The 20,363-nt window shown below is 44.1% G+C and overlaps 1 protein-coding gene across 2 annotated transcripts in view; it reads right to left on the bottom strand.

Moving 5' to 3' along the window:
• The window catches only part of SIN3A (SIN3 transcription regulator family member A), a 55,266-nt gene that overhangs the window by 12,659 nt on the left and 22,244 nt on the right, over nucleotides 1–20,363 (bottom strand). For both annotated transcript variants that reach the window (XM_063142742.1, XM_063142743.1), the window contains exons 6-18: nucleotides 18,097–18,345; nucleotides 17,450–17,602; nucleotides 16,508–16,666; nucleotides 14,807–14,890; nucleotides 13,474–13,592; nucleotides 12,900–13,110; nucleotides 9,549–9,665; nucleotides 8,494–8,732; nucleotides 7,370–7,553; nucleotides 5,603–6,167; nucleotides 4,390–4,559; nucleotides 3,142–3,315; nucleotides 1,045–1,137 (exon numbers count right to left, since the gene is read on the bottom strand). In XM_063142742.1, coding sequence (XP_062998812.1) covers nucleotides 1,045–1,137; nucleotides 3,142–3,315; nucleotides 4,390–4,559; nucleotides 5,603–6,167; nucleotides 7,370–7,553; nucleotides 8,494–8,732; nucleotides 9,549–9,665; nucleotides 12,900–13,110; nucleotides 13,474–13,592; nucleotides 14,807–14,890; nucleotides 16,508–16,666; nucleotides 17,450–17,602; nucleotides 18,097–18,345 — 2,517 coding nt within the window. The remainder of the gene's footprint in view (nucleotides 1–1,044; nucleotides 1,138–3,141; nucleotides 3,316–4,389; nucleotides 4,560–5,602; nucleotides 6,168–7,369; nucleotides 7,554–8,493; nucleotides 8,733–9,548; nucleotides 9,666–12,899; nucleotides 13,111–13,473; nucleotides 13,593–14,806; nucleotides 14,891–16,507; nucleotides 16,667–17,449; nucleotides 17,603–18,096; nucleotides 18,346–20,363) is intronic.

The following is a 20,363-nucleotide window of genomic DNA, read 5'->3' as shown; positions in this document are numbered from 1 at the left end:
AATCTGTTTAAAATCAAAGCATTTATAATGGCGCAACCTTTCCAACATTTGTAAGTGGTAGCTTGACACTTTTAGAAAGCCGTGACTTGATGGTATTTTAAACACTGCAAAAGCATCTGCGATTTTATTTATTACATTTTTATACCGCCCAATAGCCGAAGCTCTCTGGGCGGTTCACAAAAACTAAAACCAAAATAAAACAACCAATAGTCTATTGATTTTCTATTGAAAATCAATATAGTCTATTGAGTTTGATTTTCAGAATCGAACTTTTAAAGTTCAGCCCCATTTCCCAAAATTTCACAAACTTCTTCCTTATTGGGCAGATTACAAGCAGCAGTTTCATATTTAGGACATTTAAAAAACAACAACCCAAACCTCCATATATTGCTTCTTACTCTGTACTGTTGACAAGAGTAAGGAGCTACAAAGTGAAATAACTTCACCAGCCGCATCGGACCCCGTCGGCTTTGGCACTGATCTCTGGCAGTACATAACAGTAACTTCTATGAGTAGTGTTGATGCTGAAGGATCACGTTGTGTTTAGACAAAAATGCTAACCAAGCATTTAGGTTGTTTAAAACAAACAAACAAGTAAAGAACAGCAAATGTAATTCCCGATGAAGACTTCATCAGGAAGCGTTGGGAAGCTCAAACTCCTTCTTGGCAGCTGCTTGTGGTTCAGTCTCTTTGATTTTTGTATTGCACATAAAACATTTCACAGTACGAAACCTGGAAAGTGGCCAGAGAGTTCTGCCTCATTATTTAAAAAAAAGTTGTCTAGCTCTCCCTTCCAAACTGAAAATACTAAATCTAACACATGACTGTGACTTGGATTCAAGTGTTGCGCCTGTTCATGTTGAGGTATTCATAATTTTAAGTGGGGGGGGGGGGGGAGATTTAATACAGTAGCATGCACGACAAAGTGTATCTTCCCTAGGTGAACGACCACGGCCTACTGCATTAAAAACGCGCACAGGCTCACTTGAAAACTGCCATGAGGAATGTTTAAAACTGCTAGCCAAGAGCTCCACCTTCTCTTACCTCTGCCTCAACGGGATCGTCAGAGTTCTCCTCTTCCGTGTCAAGCAGCTCGATGGTCAGCTGAACATGGCCTCTGCTCTGAACGAACATCAGCTGCACAACAGAACACAGAGGTTCAGGAAGCAATGCAAAAACCTTCAAGCAGTATTTCTTCTAGGTACTCAAAGCCTGCCACATACTATCTAGTCTGAACTTGGCACAGCAACAGAAAGTCCAGCTTCCGAGCGAGCAAAGGAGGCTCAGATCAGCAGAAAACTGGCTTGAAAAATCAAGGTTTTACATAGTTACCATGAATTTACTTTTGGCGAGCAGCCTCCACACCCAGAAGCTGCCCCCTCCAAAAAAGGGTGGGGGTGAGGGAAGCAGACCTGCCAGCATCTCCCCCTTTTCGGTCGGTTACTATCAGATCTGCTTCTGCTGTTTAGCTAATCCTGACCCGCTCTCTACAGTCCTCGAATTGAACAGGGGCTTAAAAATGGTGTTCCGCAGATGTCCTTCCCTGCTACTCTCCACCGTAGGGGTCTCTCCCCCTTCTCCAACCTCTGCCCATTTCCCACCCTGGTCTGCTACAGCAATGCGCATCCCCGCCTGCAAATGAAGAGCTGCCTCTCCCACCGGCCCCTCTTTCCAAAGTCTGTTCCAGAAAAGGAAAAATGGGAAATTTACTTGCTGCAGACCCTCTTAACCTGCCTACAAGCACAGATTTTAAAAAGTCAAAGAAGAGAGATTTGCTCCATGGAAGTGAGGGAAACCTGGACTAGACTTCTATGGAAAGAAAGACTGCATTTACCAGCCTTTTGCCCTGGCAATGAAAATGGATTTGGAATGCAAATGAACTCCTGTGTAGGTGTGTGTGAAAAGCAAGGGGGAGTTGTATGTGTTGGACAGATATTAAAAAACCCCACAAGGATTTGATTTGGGCTGGGGAATAAGAGTTTGTCCTCTAGTTAAAGAACACATGCAGGGTGGCAAGAGGGTTTCATTTCTAAAGAGACGTGTGAGGACTTAGGCCTGTGGGAAACCATGCTTTCTGTCTCGCAAGCTCTTCATTTTCATGAGGCAAGTGGGGGCAGGAGGCCGCACTTGCTCAGCGAAAAGAGGAAGGCATTCTGTATGTGCTCAGAGGCGCTTATAGTATATTCCCACTGGCTAGCAGAAGTTATCATTGGCTACTATTTCCAGCCACAATTTGCAGACCCTTGCTATCTGCTTGCACCTGAGAAACAAAGAAGAAATGGCTCAGAGTAGACACTCATGGAGAAGGTTCCATGAAAAGGAGGTCAGTGTTAGAACACAAATGATGCGCCTCCCTTCTTTCTCTGCTTGCTCAAAACAGGGAGAGCAATAGATAATTGAGATATGAGCACGTGACATGGCTGCCAGCCTGAATCACGTGTGATATAAATCATTTGAAAAAGCATCTAGGCAGATTTCCACTAGTAAAAATATATTCTTTTCCAATACGAGGGCATTGATTTGTACACGTCGGCTTGCTGCAAGTAATGACAGAAGAGATCAGGCCAGAAAGGAAAGGCAACGTGGATACTATTCCCACCCTCACCCCTATTCACAGACACCAGGCTGCAAAATAATAAAATCGAGATCAATGCTCATTTTATGCGGGCCTTGGTTTGTTGAAGCGTGCCAGTTGGCCTCTATGTTGTTTCGTTTCTAGTAGCTCTAAGAGGGATCTGTATGCAGCCGTTTGCTGTATGGATAAAAGGCCCACAGTACCATCGAGTCATTTACATTGCATTGGAACTGGCAGATTATGGTCACTTGGTGTTATCATATAAGGCATGTAAAATACTTAGCAAACTGCTCAATAAAAATTAACGTACCTCGGAAATGTGCCAGAGTCTTCGGACATTTGTTAAGTAACTAAAAAGGTCAACAAGATCTTGTGATTTTGTGAACCGCCCAGAGAGCTCCAGCTATTGGGCGGTATAGAAATGTAATAAATAAATAAATAGATAGATAAATAAACCCCCTCCCTTATTAAAGGTGCCCCTAGATTTCTCTCCCCTTCAAAGCTCATCTGGATCTTCCTTCCTAGATTCGTGAAGGCTCCAGGTCACTACTTTTGTCTTTCTTTACCTTAAAGCAGTTTTCATCTTGCATGAGCTGCTCAGCTTTGCGCTGGTATGCTGTCTCCATGAGGGACCGAGATGGCTGCGAGGATAGCAGGCCTCCAGTAGCTCCATTGTTGTTTTCAGACAGGTAGAGTTCTGTCACTTGCACGCAGATTTCATCGCTCACTATGTGCTGAAGCTGGTGATTTTTTTGGGGGGGAGAAGGGGGAGGGGACATTAAGATGCCTTTTGAAACCCAAATGACCAAGTTCAAAAGCCTTCAGCCAAACCCAGCGCGCTTCATTTCTCTTTCCCCACTGAAGCTGAACAGGTAGCCACTGGGTTTCCATAACACAGCTCTAACAGTGCCTTGTTCTCCCTTGCAAGCTCCATCCTGAACGTCATCGCATGAGGCTACTTACAGCCTTTGGCTAGGTTCATATCGTTCCCCAGCAATGATGGAAGGTTCCATCCCACAATGTCCTGAATGGTCCAGCAGGGCACAGGGTGGTTGTGGAGAGGAGCTGGGAACTGACGGGCTTGACAGCAAAGAGGAGAACTAGGAAGAGCTCCTGCTACCTATCAACTTATCCCCGTCAGCAGTTGTGTCTATCTTCAATGAGGCTGTTTATGGTTTCCTTCAACAGCAACTACTTTTGACTAGTCAGGCAAGATCAACAGCAAATGAGGAAAGGCTCTTAAAAAATAAGTTGCAATTGCTGAAGACAACAGGTTAATAATGGCTGATCTCTGTCTTTCCTCTCCAAGAAGGTGCATGACAGCAAACTTGCAACAAAGCCATCCTGGAATTCTAAGAACATAAGAAGAGCCCTGAGGCTGGATCAGACCAAGGGTCCATCTAGTCCAGCACTCTGTTCAGTGGCCAACCAGCTGTTGACCAGGGACCCACAAGCAGGACACGGGTGCAACGGCACCCTCTCACTCATGTTCCCCAGCAACTGGTGTATATGGGCTTACTACGCTGACATTGGAGGTGACGCATAGCTATCAGGGCTGGTAGCCATTGATAGCCTTCTCCTCCAGGAATTTATCCAACTACCTTTTAAAGCCATCAAAAACTGGTGGCCAGTTGTGGTAGTGTATTCAATAGTTTAACTATGCACTGCGTGAAGAATTCTAATCAGAGGAAGAATCCCAACTATTTTGGGTTTTTCTTCTTTTTTTTCTTTGGGGGAAGGGAATGTACATGGGTTTCTCCAACACCCTGCTCCTCTCTGCCCCCCCTCGCCTCCAAACGCAGTGGTAGGATCACCTGTCTAACAATACTCTGAATCAGCTTGTCCATGGTAAAGGCAATGTAGGCGTGAATGGTAAACATCTCACGAAGAGAATCTTCATATTGGGAAGAGTCCATGTTCCCATCCAGCAAGTTCCGCACCATGTCTAGGAAAGCAGGATAATAATCTTCCACATCGATGTCCACTAAAGTGAGAAAGGAAGGAAGGAAGCACACCATGAAGTGCAACACCAATACTAAGTAGGCAGCGGACACATTCTAGAGGCCTCTTTCTTTCTCTGGCCTGGCTCTTAAATGCTACTGGGGAAGAATCATGTTGAACTGCTAAAATGAGTGATCAAAAGCTACAAGTCTTTAAAGTTTTTAAAATCAAGAGACCTGTACAGACAGGGACAAAGGGAAATATTTGATGGCTGCAATGGAAGTGTCCAAAGCCACAGTCCTATACCCACTTACCAGGGTGCAACGTTCACTGTACTTAATATGACTTACTTCTGAGTCAAACATATATAGGATTGTGCAACAAGATGATAAAAATCATTGGAATTGGCATTCGTGGTAGGCTATGAGTTATATATCTATATGTACAAAAAGGTCTATCTAATCTAGCATTCTGTTTCCAGCAGCAGCCTGACAGGGGTTTCTGGAAAGCTTATTAGCAGAGCACAAAGAACAAACCCATTTCAACTCTCTCCTCTCCCTTGTCCCTCAGCATCTAAAACATAGAGCTATACTGCTACTGAACTTGGAAGTTCCGTTTAGCTATTGAGGCAAATAGCTTCTATGAATTTGCCCAACATGCCCTTTTAAAGCTACCTAAGTGATAAGCCACCATCAGTAAAGGGGTTCATGGCTATAGCGAAGGAAGCAAAGGCGGCACTTGCTGAATGGAAGGAGCGTCACAGGAAAAACTTCCTGACTGCCAGAGCAGTACGACAATGGAAATAGTTACCTAGGGAGGTTGTGGGCTCTCCCACACTAGGGGCCTTCAAGAGGCAGCTGGACAACCATCTGTCAGGGATGCTTTAGGGTGGATTCCTGCACTGAGCAGGGGGATGGCCTTGTAGGCCCCTTCCAACTCTGCTATTCTATGATTCTATGACAACAGGTAGTCGCGTCGCCCCACTCCATGCAGTTTCTAGACCCTAACGGAAGGCACCTGTCTCTGCCTTCTTCTCCCTCCGCAGGCCACTCCCCGACCCAGCCAGTCAGCCAGCAATGCACTTACTGGGCTCCTTCAGCCGCAACTGGATGGCAGGGCTGTCACTCTTGTCTCGCTTTACACCCAGCGCGTCCCGCTCCCATTCCCTTTCCCGAGTCTCCTCTTCTATCTGCCGCTCAGCCTGGGTATATATTCGCAGCAACCGCAAGCACAGGATCTGGTGAAGACGCAGGAAGATGTACCAGTTGTTGTTGACGTAAAACAGGTTGTAGACCTCGTCCATGTTGCGCAGCTTCTGGGCTGCCGTATTGCTGAAGAGCAGCTTGGCTTTGGGAGGGCTGCCCCCCACGCCGTTGTGTTTTTTCACAGCCCCGGAGCCTTCGTCCACGTCCATCTCTTCCTCCTCCTCCTCCTCCTCCACGTCAGAGAGCTCCCCACGCTGAGCAAAGAGGAGGTCTGGGATGAAGTGGTACATGATCTGCTTGATCTTGTACTTGTCCTCTTTCTGGATGCCCGTCTGCCGCTTCACGTGGTGGATGATGAGGGAGGACGCGTCGTCGAGGATCTGCTTGTCCTCGTAGGCCAGCGATAGGTGAGGACCAGCATTATCTTCAGAAGTCTGTTCTTGCCTCTGAAAACCAACCAGCAAAGAGTGTGAAACCCGCCCTTTCCTCATCGCTGAAAAAGGACTGCCTCTGGAGGTGAGGTGGAGATTCTCTACCATAGAAAAGTTACGTCATACACAAAGTTCTGCGCAAGTACTTATGTAACTGATGGGGTTTATTTTTACAAAGCTACTCTCAAATGTGTGCGTGTTTACAATTTATTTATTACTACTAGATTTATATGGCCACCCATTCAACACATGGTTCCTGGAAGCATTATAAAACCAAAAGTAAAATAAATTAATTTTTAAATCATAAAAAATCCCACCGCCCAGAAATTTGACATTGAAACATTATCTTTTCTAGCGGAAGAAAATAACCAACTAGCAGCTCCATGTAAAAAATAAAAAACGGCCCAGGTTTTGTTTGTTGAAAAGGCACAGATGAATAGAAGTATCTTCCCCTGGTGGCAAAGAAACCATAATGATGGCTTCAGGCAAGCCTCTCTGTGCTGTGACTGAGGAGGCTCTTGCCCTAGTTACTAGCCATGTGCCTTTGCCTCGTTTGGCAGAGACACACAGAACACAGGTTTGGGAAGAAGGCGGTGGTTCAGGTAATCTGCGTTTGAGTCATATTTTCACCATTTTCAAAACTGCATTTCACTCCTCCTAGACCAGGAGCGAACAACTTGTGGCCCTCCACATTTTTAGGACTACAACTCCCATCAGCTCCAGCCAAAATAGTACATGGAGAGGGATGATTGGAGTTGTAGGCCAAAACATCGGGAGCCCCACAAGTTACCCATACCTGTCCTAGACAAAACAAGGGACCAGTTTCGTCCGTCACTATCTCAACTGAATCCCTTGCTCTCACCTCAGATTACACCAACAAAGGATGATACTGAGGGATGCAAACTTCTTAATAGATTAGGACTGCCAGTCAACCGGGAAAAAAATGAGTTGGTCATCTGCCTTTCGATTAAATATTGTTACAAGGAAAAGCCACCTTTAATCTTGTTTTAATTCCCTATTACAGCAACACATCGGAACCACAATAGCCTTAAAAGAACAAGCACACAGCCCCATCAATCAGAATATCCCCCCTTACTGATTCATGGTTTATCAAACTTTACAGCCCTGTAACAATTTACAACACCCTTCTGACCAGCAACCAGTCAAAACGAAATAAAGTTGAAGTCAAGCGCGGAGGAAGAAGTCCCCAAACCTACCTCATCGTAAATCGTTTCAATCTCACTGAGAAGGCTCTTGGATCTTAAGACCTTGGTGTCATTCTGTTTGAAGTTGATCCCTTGGTGGTCGAGGGACTTCAAGTAGTATTTCTCATTCTGTTCCCGCCACACTTTGTTGAATCCTCTTTGGGCTTCTCTCCACTCCTCTTCTTTCATTTTTAACCTTAGCAGTAAGAAAAGCAACAGGGTGAAAGAGAAAACTATGGTAGGAAGAACAAAACAATAGTACTACACGCTTCACAGGGGAAGACAAATCTCAAAAATTCAGGGAATAAGAGACGGTTGTGATTTTACCACATATAGCTTGGAGGGCGTGCGTGGAAGGTCATAGTTACAGCACAACTGTGTTCCTGGTGCCTTGCCATATTCACCCTAGCTGTTGCAATTCACAGCTACATAAGAGCATTAAATTAACAACGTTTGACAGGAATCCTAGATTACCATCAGCTCCCTTGTAGCAGCAGCTTTGCTGAACCTTCATATCAGAGACTGAACTCATAGCCAGTGTGGTTACTGGATGGACTTTGGCTGGGGAGACTGAAATTCAAAACCCCTTATCCATGAAGCTCACCACTTGATGTTGGGACACACACACACACACACACACAGAGCTTAACCTACACAACAAGCAGTTGTTGTTAGGAAAAAATGGGGCAACCCACCTCTATTGTAGGGAGGACAACCCCAAAAATACATGGGCCCCTGCTAAGTGAAATGTTACAGGAGAGAGAAAACTGTCAGCGGTGGCATCCCAGCTTTTGAACACCCTGCACAGAAAAGCCCTCCTTGTGACTGTTGTTGTTGTTATCTTGTTATCTTGGCCTTTTAATTTATTTTATTGCTCAGCTTACTCCCCCCCCCCCCCCCCGCACTGCCTTTGGGATTTGGGGCTGCTCAGATTTTTATTTAGATTTTTTTTTTATCTTGCAATTTTAGAGATTCTGCATTCTTTGCATTTTAATGGTGTATTTGGTTGTTAGGTGCTCTGAGAACCTTGCTAAAGTGCAGGCAGGATATATCTGCCCCAACTAAAAAAGGCAAAACGAATAAGTAGCACCTGGGAACCGAGGAGGGAGGGAGCCCCACCTGAATGTGTCAGTTACCTTTTCAACACAATTGGAACTGCAACAGCTGGGTTCTTTCTAAGCCCGTCGATAATGTCAGCTGCCTTGTCGGCATATATCCTCTGCAAAGCCTTGCGGTGGATCACTTCTGAGGAGCCGCCTAAGGTATTGTCCAGCCGGAATTTGGCTTGCTCCTCAGCTGATAAGCGGGAGAGTTTCTTCTGTATCGTTTCTAGAACTCTGATGGTTGCTAGATTGGTCTCCAAGACAACATCCAGCTGAAATGGAAAGAATTCAGTAGCTGTGGCTTATCGCTAGAACCAAAATGATGGGTTGTTTTAAAAAAGTTTCTATATACAAGGGCGAGTGAACTGGGGTTCTTACATTTAGCATAAAAGGCTTCTCAATGTCCGTCACTGGTAACGGAGACTAAAAAGTTTGAACAATACATTTCAAAAAAACTTTTAAGAAGTGTTTTATTTAGATTGGAGGACTATTCCATTTAAAAATGTAATTTTTCAGTGGGTGAAGGATGTTACTGTAATAGAAAAATCAATTCCTAGGCGGTTTTTAAATTTTTGTAAACAGCCCAGAGAGGTCCAGCTATGAATGAATGAATAAATGAATGAAGCAAAGCATCACATCAAATTTATGAACTGAGGAAATTCATTTTAAGGAGATCAACATGGGAGCAAGCAGTTTTTGAGAACTGTGAGAAAACAAGTTGGGAAGACCTAGGCTCTGGCATTTTGATATTACTCTCAATACTTTGTATTTACACACCACTCGGTGTTCAAAATCCTTCCAATATAAGATCACAGTTCATGCTGACAACAACCTTGGAAGGCAGAGCAGTGTTAACGTCCCCATATTATAGAAAAGTAATTCAGGCCAAGAGAAGGACATGGCCAGAGACTTTATGACAGAGGCAACATTTGAACAAGGACGTTTCCTTCTCCAGCTCATGGTCTTAACCATTGCATTACACCAAAGCTATCCACAGTTGCAGCATTTCAGTTGCCACTGTAGCCATCAGGTTAACCAACTTCCAGCACCCCAAAGCTTCCCAAGAAATTAAATCCTGTTGTAGCTACCTCAAATCGTTCATCTTCACACCGGTAGATATGCTCTTCATACTGAGTTTTCTTGGAGCTCACAAATGTAGAATCTTCAGACCACGATGGAAAGGAGACCCAAGTGTCATTCAAAACCTGAGGCGTGGAGAAGAAAGAAGGATCTCATTTATGAGCAGATAACCAACATTCCAGCCGTTACATAAAAAACATTCTTAAGATTTTTGAGAACAGTCATAGAATCATAGAATAGCAGAGTTGGAAGGGGCCTACAAGGCCATCGAGTCCAACCCCCTGCTCAATGCAGGAATCCACCCTAAAGCATCCCTGACAGATGGTTGTCCAGCTGCCTCTTGAATGCCTCTAGTGTGGGAGAGCCCACAACCTCCCTAGGTAGCTGATTCCATTGTCGCACTGCTCTAGCAGTCAGGAAGTTTTTCCTGATGTCCAGCCGGAATCTGGCTTCCTTTAACTTGAGCCCGTTATTCCGTGTCCTGCACTCTGGGAGGATCGAGAAGAGATCCTGGCCATCCTCTGTATGACAACCTTTTAAGTATTTGAAGACTGCTATCATGTCTCCCCTCAATCTTCTCTTCTCCAGGCTAAACATGCCCAGTTCTTTCAGTCTCTCTTCATAGGGCTTTGTTTCCAGACCTCTGATCATCCTGGTTGCCCTCTTCTGAACACGCTCCAGCTTGTCTGCGTCCTTCTTGAATTGTGGAGCCCAGAACTGGACGCAATACTCTAGATGAGGCCTAACCAGGGCCGAATAGAGAGGAACCAGGACCTCACGTGATTTGGAAGCTATACTTCTATTAATGCAGCCCAAAATAGCATTTGCCTTTCTTGCAGCCATATCGCACTGTTGGCTCATATTCAGCTTGCGATCTACAACAATTCCAAGATCTTTCTCGTTTGTAGTATTGCTGAGCCAAGTGTCCCCCATCTTGTAACTGTGCATTTGGTTTCTATTCCCTAAATGTAGAACTTGGCATTTATCCCTATTAAATTTCATTCTGTTGTTTTCAGCCCAGCACTCCAGCCTATCAAGATCACTTTGAAGTTTGTTTCTGTCTTCCAGGGTATTAGCTATCCCACCCAATTTGGTGTCATCTGCAAATTTGATCAGCGTTCCCTGCACCTCCTCGTCCAAATCATTAATAAAAATGTTGAAGAGCACTGGGCCCAGGACTGAGCCCTGCGGCACCCCACTCGTTGCCTCTCCCCAGTTTGAGAAGGTTCCATTGATAAGTACTCTTTGAGTCCGATTCTGTAGCCAACTGTGGATCCACCTAATAGTTGTTCCATCTAGCCCACTTTTAGCTAGTTTGTTAATCAGAATGTCATGTGGTACTTTGTCAAAAGCTTTGCTGAAGTCAAGATATATGACGTCCACAGCATTCCCACAGTCCACAAGGGAGGTTATCCTATCAAAAAATGAGATCAAATTAGTCTGACAGGATTTGTTCCTGACAAATCCATGTTGGCTTCTAGTAATCACTGCATTCATTTCAAGGTGTTTACAGATTGACTTCTTTATAATCTGCTCCAGAATTTTCCCAGGGATGGATGTCAGACTGACTGGTCTGTAGTTCCCAGGTTCTTCCTTTTTGCCCTTTTTGAAGATAGGGACAACGTTAGCCCTCCTCCAGTCATCCGGCACCTCACCCGTCTTCCATGATTTTGCAAAGATAATAGATAAAGGTTCTGAGAGTTCTTCCGCTAGCTCCTTCATTACTCTTGGATGCAGTTCATCGGGCCCTGGAGATTTGAACTCATTCAAGGAAATTAGGTGTTCTTTGACCATTTGTTTATCAATCTCAAACTGCAATCCTGCCCCCTCAACTTCTGCTTCACTTTTTCCAGGGGGGTCATAGACCCGCTTTTGGGAGAAGACTGAGGCAAAGTAGGAATTGAGCACTTCAGCCTTTTCTTTGTCGTCTGTTATCAATTTGCCATCCTCATTAAGCAGTTGAACCACCATTTCTTTCCTCTGTCTTTTACTACTCACGTATCTGAAGAAAGCCTTTTTATTGCTTTTAGCAATCACAAATGTATAGGACAGCAACAAAAGATTTTCTGGACGTTTGGTCCATTGGTTGCCATGTTTAGTTCTAGAATGACTAGACTGTCTGAGCTTTATCTGTATTACCAAAGATAGTGATTTGTATATCTGCCAAACACAGTGTTTAGGAAATATGTCTACGATTTTAAGAGGATTACCATTCAAAGACAAAATCATTTCAAGACACCTCAGAGTGTCTCCACACTTTACATGGCAGACGCGGTTGTTGTGAACATACTAGCATTAAATTTTTGTTTCCAGGAGCGAATAAGCAGCTTTCCCCAACTTGGCTGGAAAGTAGCAGACTTGGGAAGGCTGATTTAATGCATGAATGATGCATGCATATGTGTTTCAAAAGCCATGTACGCACATCCAGTTTATGCACATGCTGTGGAAAAGCACAAATGGAACACCAATATACACAAAGCTATTCGTTGTTTTGCCACATGAAGAATGAAGATTCTTTCGAAATGCAGTTTTAACTGCCTAACTTTCTTCAAATTTGCAATGTGATCACCTGACTTGGAGGCTGAAAAATTAAGGCCCCAAATGCCTTACTTATTTAAGAGCGTCCCCTTATGGGAAGAGCTATTTTTTATTAGAGGTTGTGGCCAAATCGTTCCGTGTAGGACTTCCCATAATGCACTGATCTTCAACAAATGGGGTCAGGACCCACCAGCTGTTATTTTTTTTTCTAAGAAAGAAAACCCTCTTCTTCCCTTCCAACTTGGGTCCCATCGTTTCTAGGTTGGGTGACCACATGAGTCCCAGTATGTGACAAGGTGAAGGCCAAAGGCAGTCGGTCCTCATGCTATCCTGACATCACATATTCCATAATTTCGCACTAGAATTGCCTTGGAGAGGATGCAGGCTTATTTAAGAGATCATGTGCAGTACTAGCATACATTCTCTTTTTGAGGCTCTTCAGGTTCTGGATGCAGCAAAGAAGAGCTCAGATACTTCACGAGCCACTTTTAGTCTGCCAGGTGTTTTGTCTTCTTTTTCTTTAAATATCCCTCCTGCCTATTTATGTCTCAGGGTAGTGGTGTTCCAGTAGCTTCATTGAACCTCACCCAGGGGAAGGAAGAATAACTTCATGGTTTGCATGACGAAAGTACAATGTTCAGTTCCTGGCATCTCCACCTAAAAGAATTTCCGGGTAGCAGATGATAGGAAAGAGCTGTGCTTGAGACCTCAGAGAGGCACTGCCAGCTAGAGTAGGCAACACTGGGCTACATGGACAAATAGTCTGACCCGACCCGTCCCACTGGCATCCATTTCCTCCAGTGTGAAGCAGGTTGCCTTACCTCCTTACACAACGGAGTCCGACCTGTGCACTTGGGCTGCTGGTAACTCTTTGGCAACGCTCGGTAGCTGGAGCCCAGCCTCTTACAAGATGCATAGTCTATCTCCATCGCTATGCCCTCCGTAGCCCGTTCCTTAGGAAAGCTTTCCATATGTGCAGATTCTTTGTAGCCCAGAAAGTTTTTAAACCAAGTGAACAGCTCTGGGAATTTTCTGAAAGAAAAAAAAAACCAAAGGAGTGGGTGGGTGGGGGGGTAGAAAAGGGAAAAGAATTTGTGACATAGAAGCAATTAGCTGCAGAGAGATGCTTAAAAAGCTGGCACATTTAAAGCATGATTAATAGCAAGTCATTTAAGGCCTTTTGTTTTTAAGTAAGCACTAGTTGCACTGCCACAATTTAATTCTGATTTGGAAAGCTGGTTTAAGTAAACCACAGTTTGTGGTGCTGTTACAACTGTGCAACTATGGTTTGCCACTAACTAGAAAGAGACGTGCCTCATCTCCTCCCGTTGTGCTTGGAGGAAAGGGAAAAAGGGAAGAGGAGCAAATGAGGATCTATTTACTTATCTCACTTACCCCAAAAATGGAGAAACTAGCTGTACAAGCTCAGCTCGGGATATCACCTCCTGATTAAAAATAACCAGGCAACGGAGGAAATTCTCATATGCTTCTGTGCTGCGCAGAGCCTTGCGGACCTTGACAAACAAGTCAGAAGGGGCGGGGGAGAAGACCGTTAGCAGAGTGCTGAGGGGAAAAAGAATGGCTTCTCTTCCATAGTGTCAATGTGCATTACTGTCCAGCTATTAGTCAAAGGTAGTGAACCAACAGTCATTATGACAATGGGGCTGGAGACGGGTGAATGTACTTCTAGACACCTGGGGGAAGACAATGCCAACACAAATTGCAACACCATCATGGGATACCAGGTCATTCAGTGTGCAACTCCTTAACTTTTTTCTCATGCAAAATGAATAGCTGCCATTCACTCATAAGGAGAAGAGAAAAGCAACGCCCCAGGGGCAATGCTGAAAAGAGGGTGCGTGTGTGTAATCTTACAGACCATTTAGTTTTCCCACAGAACTCAAGGGAAGCCACTGAGAACAAAGCCAGACCTTTCTGCAAAACTCCAGAGCTTTATCTACATGAGCCCACTTTGCTTCAGATTGTTAGGTACAGAGTGAACTTAGCCTAGTCAGCTCTGATCCTTCCTGACTTGCTGCTTTGCAAAAGGCAAAGTAAAACCTCATCTGAACTGGTGTGAGCCAACCAGACTTGGAACAGGCAACCATTCACTAAAGAGGCAGAAGAAAAATGGGCTTTAGGAGAAAAGTGGGATGCATCTCCTGCTCCAGCCTAGGGCCAACACTTCCTTCTAAAAGATTTTGTCTTGTTGTGAAGCAGAGATCACTCCAGCGCCAAGATCAGTGGATGGCAAAAAGTTTGGAAAATGTAGAAATTAGCACTTGGCAGGGCTATTTAGATACTTCTGTTTGTGTCCAATCATGTTTGTATCCTCTAAGAAGCTCAAACCCGAGTCTCGATACAGTAGTTTCAAAAGGTAAGATCCAGAGATCCCAGCAACAATGGAAGACACACACAGCTAGCAGAGGGGGCAATTTGCATAATGATGCCCAAGTTGTGTGTGTAGGTTCAGAAACCACCTACGGTATATTAGATGCCAAGATTAATGGATAACATTTGGGAAGCAAAAAACAGCTTAAGGCAGCAAACCTATGCGTACTTATCTGGGAGTAAGCTCTATCAAACAAATAGGTACTTACTTCCAAGGAAATATACACAGGACTGTTAGTCTCACTGCAAGTCATTGCTATGGGTGTTTTGTTTTTGTAAACTGATTGTCAGTACAGAACAAGTTATCCAAAGCTATCCATTTATAATAATGCCTCACCTTATCAAAGAATAGAGACTCTGTTCCATGTTTACCAGCTTCTACCACCGATGGGTCCTTCAAATTAAGGAGCTTTGGTTTCTTCTGCAGAAAGAGAGAGCATAAAGCACAAGAAAGTTTTAAAAAGAGCTGAAAGATAATACATGGCTGATGTCTACCTCAACACATTTTGATTTTGCTGAGCCACTCACTGTGCAGGTAAACAGGAGGGGAACAGGCGCATAACAGGTGCAGACTAAAGGCGGCATGTTAATAGCTGTTCTTCAGTTGGGAAAATCCGGAATTTCACTATGTTGGATATCAATGTGTGTTTCAAATCTAATTTCAGATCAGCAAGGATGTGCAACTTCAGTGAATAATATATACCTGAAAGAAAATTTTGGATTTTCTAACAATGTGGGGTTTAAGCTGCCAAAGTGTGGACTTTTTCTAAAAGGATATTTACCTGACTAGGGATTTCCTGAACGTCAGAAGAAGCCTGTGACTTTCCAGGAAACCGTACATTTTGCTTCTTTTAAAATCTATTTTAAAGTGTTTATTCTGCTTTTATTTTATTTTATCTTGTACACCGCTCCGAAATTTGAATGGGGAGCGGTATATATTGTAAATAAATAAATAACGTTGCTGTCATTTTGATAGTGTGCACATTGCCACTGAAGATGTATGCAGACAGACACAACAAAACTTCTTTTGAATTCTAAGAAGCCCTGTCAATGGATACATGCTACCAACTTTTCCCGTGGTTGAGAAGGCCCAATGTATTTAGGTAAGCAATCCAGCAACACGGGCTACAATGCCTGCACTTCTTCAATATTAAACATTGAACAGTGAATTACAAAGTTTCATTTGAAACAAGTTAATTCTTCAGCAACAGGTCATCAACTTGCCCTGAGGACACGTATTAGCTGGTGCCCCATTCACGTACCCTAAGGGAGAAGGCGGCTTGCAGCCTCACTAAACCCTCCACACCCTCTTTTAGACCCCATGCAAGGGCTCCCAGGGACATCTGCCTCTGCTGTGCCCTCATTCATGCTCCCACGGGCAGCGCAGCCCCTCCACTCTCCTGGCATGCCTGAAATACCATGAAATTACAGGACTGAGTTCTCACACGGAGCTGTTGGGGTATCCTCAATCAGCCTTGCTTCTGTCGTGATCATGCCTTTGCCAGGTGCTTTTCTGGCATACCCACCACCACACATTCACAACTTACCTCACTACCTGCTTCCACCAACCTTCATATAAAATGCACCTGCATTAAAAGGACCTTTGTTTCAAAAGCACTAAGTATGTCTCGAACCGGCTCTACTTTACAAATGCTATTTCAGGCTAAAATTAGCCAATTTGTACATTAAGCTAAAAGTGGAGCCAATTTGTGACTGCTGTCATGGATAGGTCATTCTATTTTTACTTTGTATACAATTGGGCTTTATGCAGACATGTGACAAACTGTCTGCTACCCTCTTTCCACGGCCCCGCTGTTTGCAAACTTCAAGATGTACAATCTGCCAACTAACGACAGTCAGGTCTGGGTCCAGAAAGGCAGCTTATAAATATTTAAAAGAAGAAATAATAACACTTCATGCATCCAACCAGGGGTGCTGAAGTTCACGGACGCCTACCAACACAGTTCCTCCTCTGTTACCAATTTTTAAAATGTATGATTTGGTTATTCACGGAGGGAGTATCTGATACTATTCGTACCTTCACCGGAGGGGTTGTCCCAGCCGTGGCATGACGCCGAATCTGACAGCCATTCTGATTAGGTCTTTGCTGCTTGCTGTTAATCTGAGGCTTCTTGACTGTGCCTCCATGATCATTCCTCACAGACTCCACTTTCTCTGCAGTTGTCTTGCTCAACAGCTTATTTAAAAGGATCACATACAATCTCATTATTAATCCCAGTATCTTATACTATAACAGGAATGTGAAAATGTATCTCATAATAATCACCTCCATGAGGGGCTGTAAGTTCAGGAACCCTAATGTCAAATGGCTTAACAAAGCGTGGGGGCATGGGAATGGGCCTATACCTCCCCAAAACATACATCATATATACTAACAGTGATCTCAGTTCTCTGAGTGCAAGTCTTATGATACCCGAAATAGCAACATCCACACACAAGGGAGAGGTGTCAGCAGGCTTGGGGGAACCTGAAATTTGCAGACATACAATGTTTAGGAAAAAACCTAATGGGGTCTGAGCATGCTCAGTGACCATGGAATGCTGACCAGCTGTGGGGTGGTGGGAGGACCCCTCCCCTATTTCTCCATAGGGGAGGGGAGAAATAGAGCGGTGTATCCTGAAACAGGGCATGGCTGAACACAAGCATCCCACAGTGCAACATTGTGTTTCTGGTTCCCGGGTGCTTTCCCTTGTGGAATGCCAATCTGGAAAAACTGCTCTTTCCCCCACAAAGCAATGTTCACCTCCAAAAAAGGATCGTGGCATTGTAGAAACTCAAAGGAATACTCCCTCCACCCCCAATCTTCTCCCATCCCGGTGCATTTCTACTTCATCACTCAAGTTAATGAACTTATTAACCCAGGATCATACAAATTATGCTGTGCCATATGGAGCAGGCAGGACAGGAGAAGTAACACTCTGTTAGAGAGGTAAATAAAAAGTGTTGGGAATAAACTTACGACAGAGCTGTTTGCGTCTGGTAGGAACTGCCCAAATTCCGAGAGCAGATCCTCCTGGTTCTTGAAGAGACGGGCCACCTGGGCATAGACTTCCTGCTCAGTCAACGCCGGTGTGTAATTGCCACCCGCTTCCTTGGCATTCCGCTGCTCTTTCTGTTAAAGAGAGAGGCGAGAACGTCCAAGGACAGTAAACAGAGCTCTTCACAGCCGTTCTCAACAGCTTCTGCTCTCCTAGCTCCTTAAAAGAAAAGCCATGGCATCCAGTTTGAATGCTCCGAAGAAAACCATCAAGTGACCAGATAAAAAAGACACCGGAGAAGTTTGTTACCTGTCCCTGGAAGGACTCTAGCAAGGGCCAGTCACAGCATCTGGCTGTTCTACAAGTACTACGCCTTCTGTATGTCCCACACCCACAAATTGCTATTTTCAAACATCTCTGTTGAATTGCCTGCAGGCACTTTCTGCTATTGAAACAAAACTGAGTTAGCAATGTTAACCAGCAGCTTGCTTACTACTTAATATACTCCTCTGCCCAATAATCATCCTCTTCCTCTCTGCTCCACAAGTTATTCTTCCCTTTAATATCAAGCCAACTGCAGCAGAACAAGAACAAAAAAGTCTTCAGGCTTGTACAGTTCCCCACTCACCTGATAGGTATGAAGTATCTCTAAGAAAGCCTTGTAAATGTCTGGCTGCCCCTGGAAACGATTCTTGATCTTGTTGACATAGTTGATGGCATGATTAAACTCAACCGGCTGATTATTCTGGAGGGACGGTGTGGTTCCAAGAGAGATTGTCACGGGCGTGTGGGGCTGCACCGGTGGAGAACGAGGGGAGGCATAGGGAATTGGGGGGGTCTGCTGGCTAGTTGGTGTGTGCGTCTGTAGCTGGGATGGCTGAGAAAAAGGAAGCAGACACTGGCTTACACAGCTGCTCTGCCTCAATCAAGGGCGAGAACATTACAGACCACCACAGAATATGTTTGAATATGTTCATTCAAAAAGTTATTTTTACAGCATGATCCCAAGATGTTTACTCAGAAGTCAAACCCACTATGTTCAATATTCAGACCAGCACACGGTTCAATAAGAACCGTACCCAGATAGCCCATTTCAACACAGCAACACTCCGAAGGCATGACAAGTTCTTCCAACTATTCTGCTGAGTTTCAGATGGTCAACCGTCATTTTGGTGGGAAACCAAATGTGCGGACAATACATTTCACCTTTGCCCATCCACACAAGAAAATAATCCTATACTAAGAAGATTTGTGCACTTGGCAACAGCCAAATCGGTTGAAGGTCTCTGAGGAATGGTGCTTTGTAATATTCATTTGTCTTTTCATTTAGTATCATAGAATGCATCCCCTTTCTCAAGAGTTTTGCCTGGCCAGTTCTATGGGGCCCTTTAGAAACGTTTTTTTAAAACTTCCTTGTCCTATCAGACTTTTCTGAGCCAATTATTTTATTTTGGATCCCTGTTCCTGACTGCATTTTCACTGTACTGTTATTGCTAATCATGGCTGGCAGCCAAAGGACCTTGAGGCTTTTTTCCTTCATGCACCATTTCATTTTGGGCTCCCCCCCCACCCTCCCCACAATGGTTCCTTAAAGAGCCACTTATGAGGGCAATAGGCCCTTCCAAAGTGGGGTCTGATGAAGTATACGGGGCTGTATTAGAGATGTAAAATTTCCGGAAATTTTGAAGCCATAGAAAAAAACCGGTTTTTCCCGGGGGGGGGGGGTCGGGGTCGGGGAAAAACGAAAATTTTCAGAAAAATTGAAATAATGCAATATTAGCACTTTTTACAGATTGAAAGTCACTTTGTTACTTTAGGAACATAAAATGTAATTATGTCCAAGTTGGTTTGGCATAAAATTATTATATTTGGTATATTAAAAGTAGTGTATTCAAACAATTATTATAAATTTAATTTACTTTTTTTGGTAACAAATGGAGCTACAAGCTCCTGAACTGTTAGGAACACTTTTGGTTCTGCCAGTTTATAAAGAGCAGACAAAAATCAATTTTAAAAAACAATAGAAGAAACCACCAACATTAGTAACAAAGAAAATTATTTATGTCTCCGCTAGTCCTCCAGTGTCAATACATAAAGCCCCCATTCCCATAAAAAGAACTGAGAAAAATGGGGGGGGGGGAGAACCAAGGTTCAATGAATATGCATGAAATTTAATCAGACTCATTTTCTGACCTATAGCGATCACTATTACTTTCAGTCTCTGCTTCAGTGGCAGTGCTGCCCCCTAGAGGCAGAAATGCATCTTGCTCTTGCATTTGGGAGTTGTAGTCTCAGTTTGCAACCTAGGACTTGCTTGTCCTTGATGCACAGAAATTGTAATAATCTGATACTGTACGGTTTTTAGAAATCATTTGGAGAAGTAAATATCTGAACACCTTCTCTTAAACATTTTATTCATCATGCTAAAATAAAACATCCCATAATCCGATTTTTCTTCAGTTTTTTGGAAAGAACCCAAAAAAGGCTTTGGAAAAAAACGGGGGGAAACCAGTTTTCCCCTGAATTTTTCCGTTTTTTTCCCGGGCCTTTACATGGGGGCTGGGAAAGCCCTCCATATCTATTACCAACATTTAGGAAGGTTTAGGTTAGGGGTGGAGAAACTGTGGCCCACCGGATTTTGTTGGGTTCCAACTACCATGAGCCTCAACTAGTATGGCCAATGGTCAGGATTAGTGCGTGTTGCAATCCAACATTTGGGGGAGGAGGGTGTCACAGGTTCTCCACCCCTGATTTACACCCTGCAGAGCTCGATGTAGGTTCACCTAGTACAGGCAGTGCCATTCCCTCATGAGCCCACCTGCACAGCTAGATCACCTGCACAACACCTACTACGATATGCCCTGAGGAACAGAGAAGATGCCCCAGAAGCAGAGC

Source organism: Elgaria multicarinata, chromosome 16, assembly GCF_023053635.1.
Source record: "Elgaria multicarinata webbii isolate HBS135686 ecotype San Diego chromosome 16, rElgMul1.1.pri, whole genome shotgun sequence".
Lineage (NCBI taxonomy): Eukaryota > Metazoa > Chordata > Lepidosauria > Squamata > Anguidae > Elgaria > Elgaria multicarinata.
The sequence above is the reverse complement of the archived record's forward strand: the minus strand, read 5'-3'. Positions and strand labels throughout refer to the sequence as shown.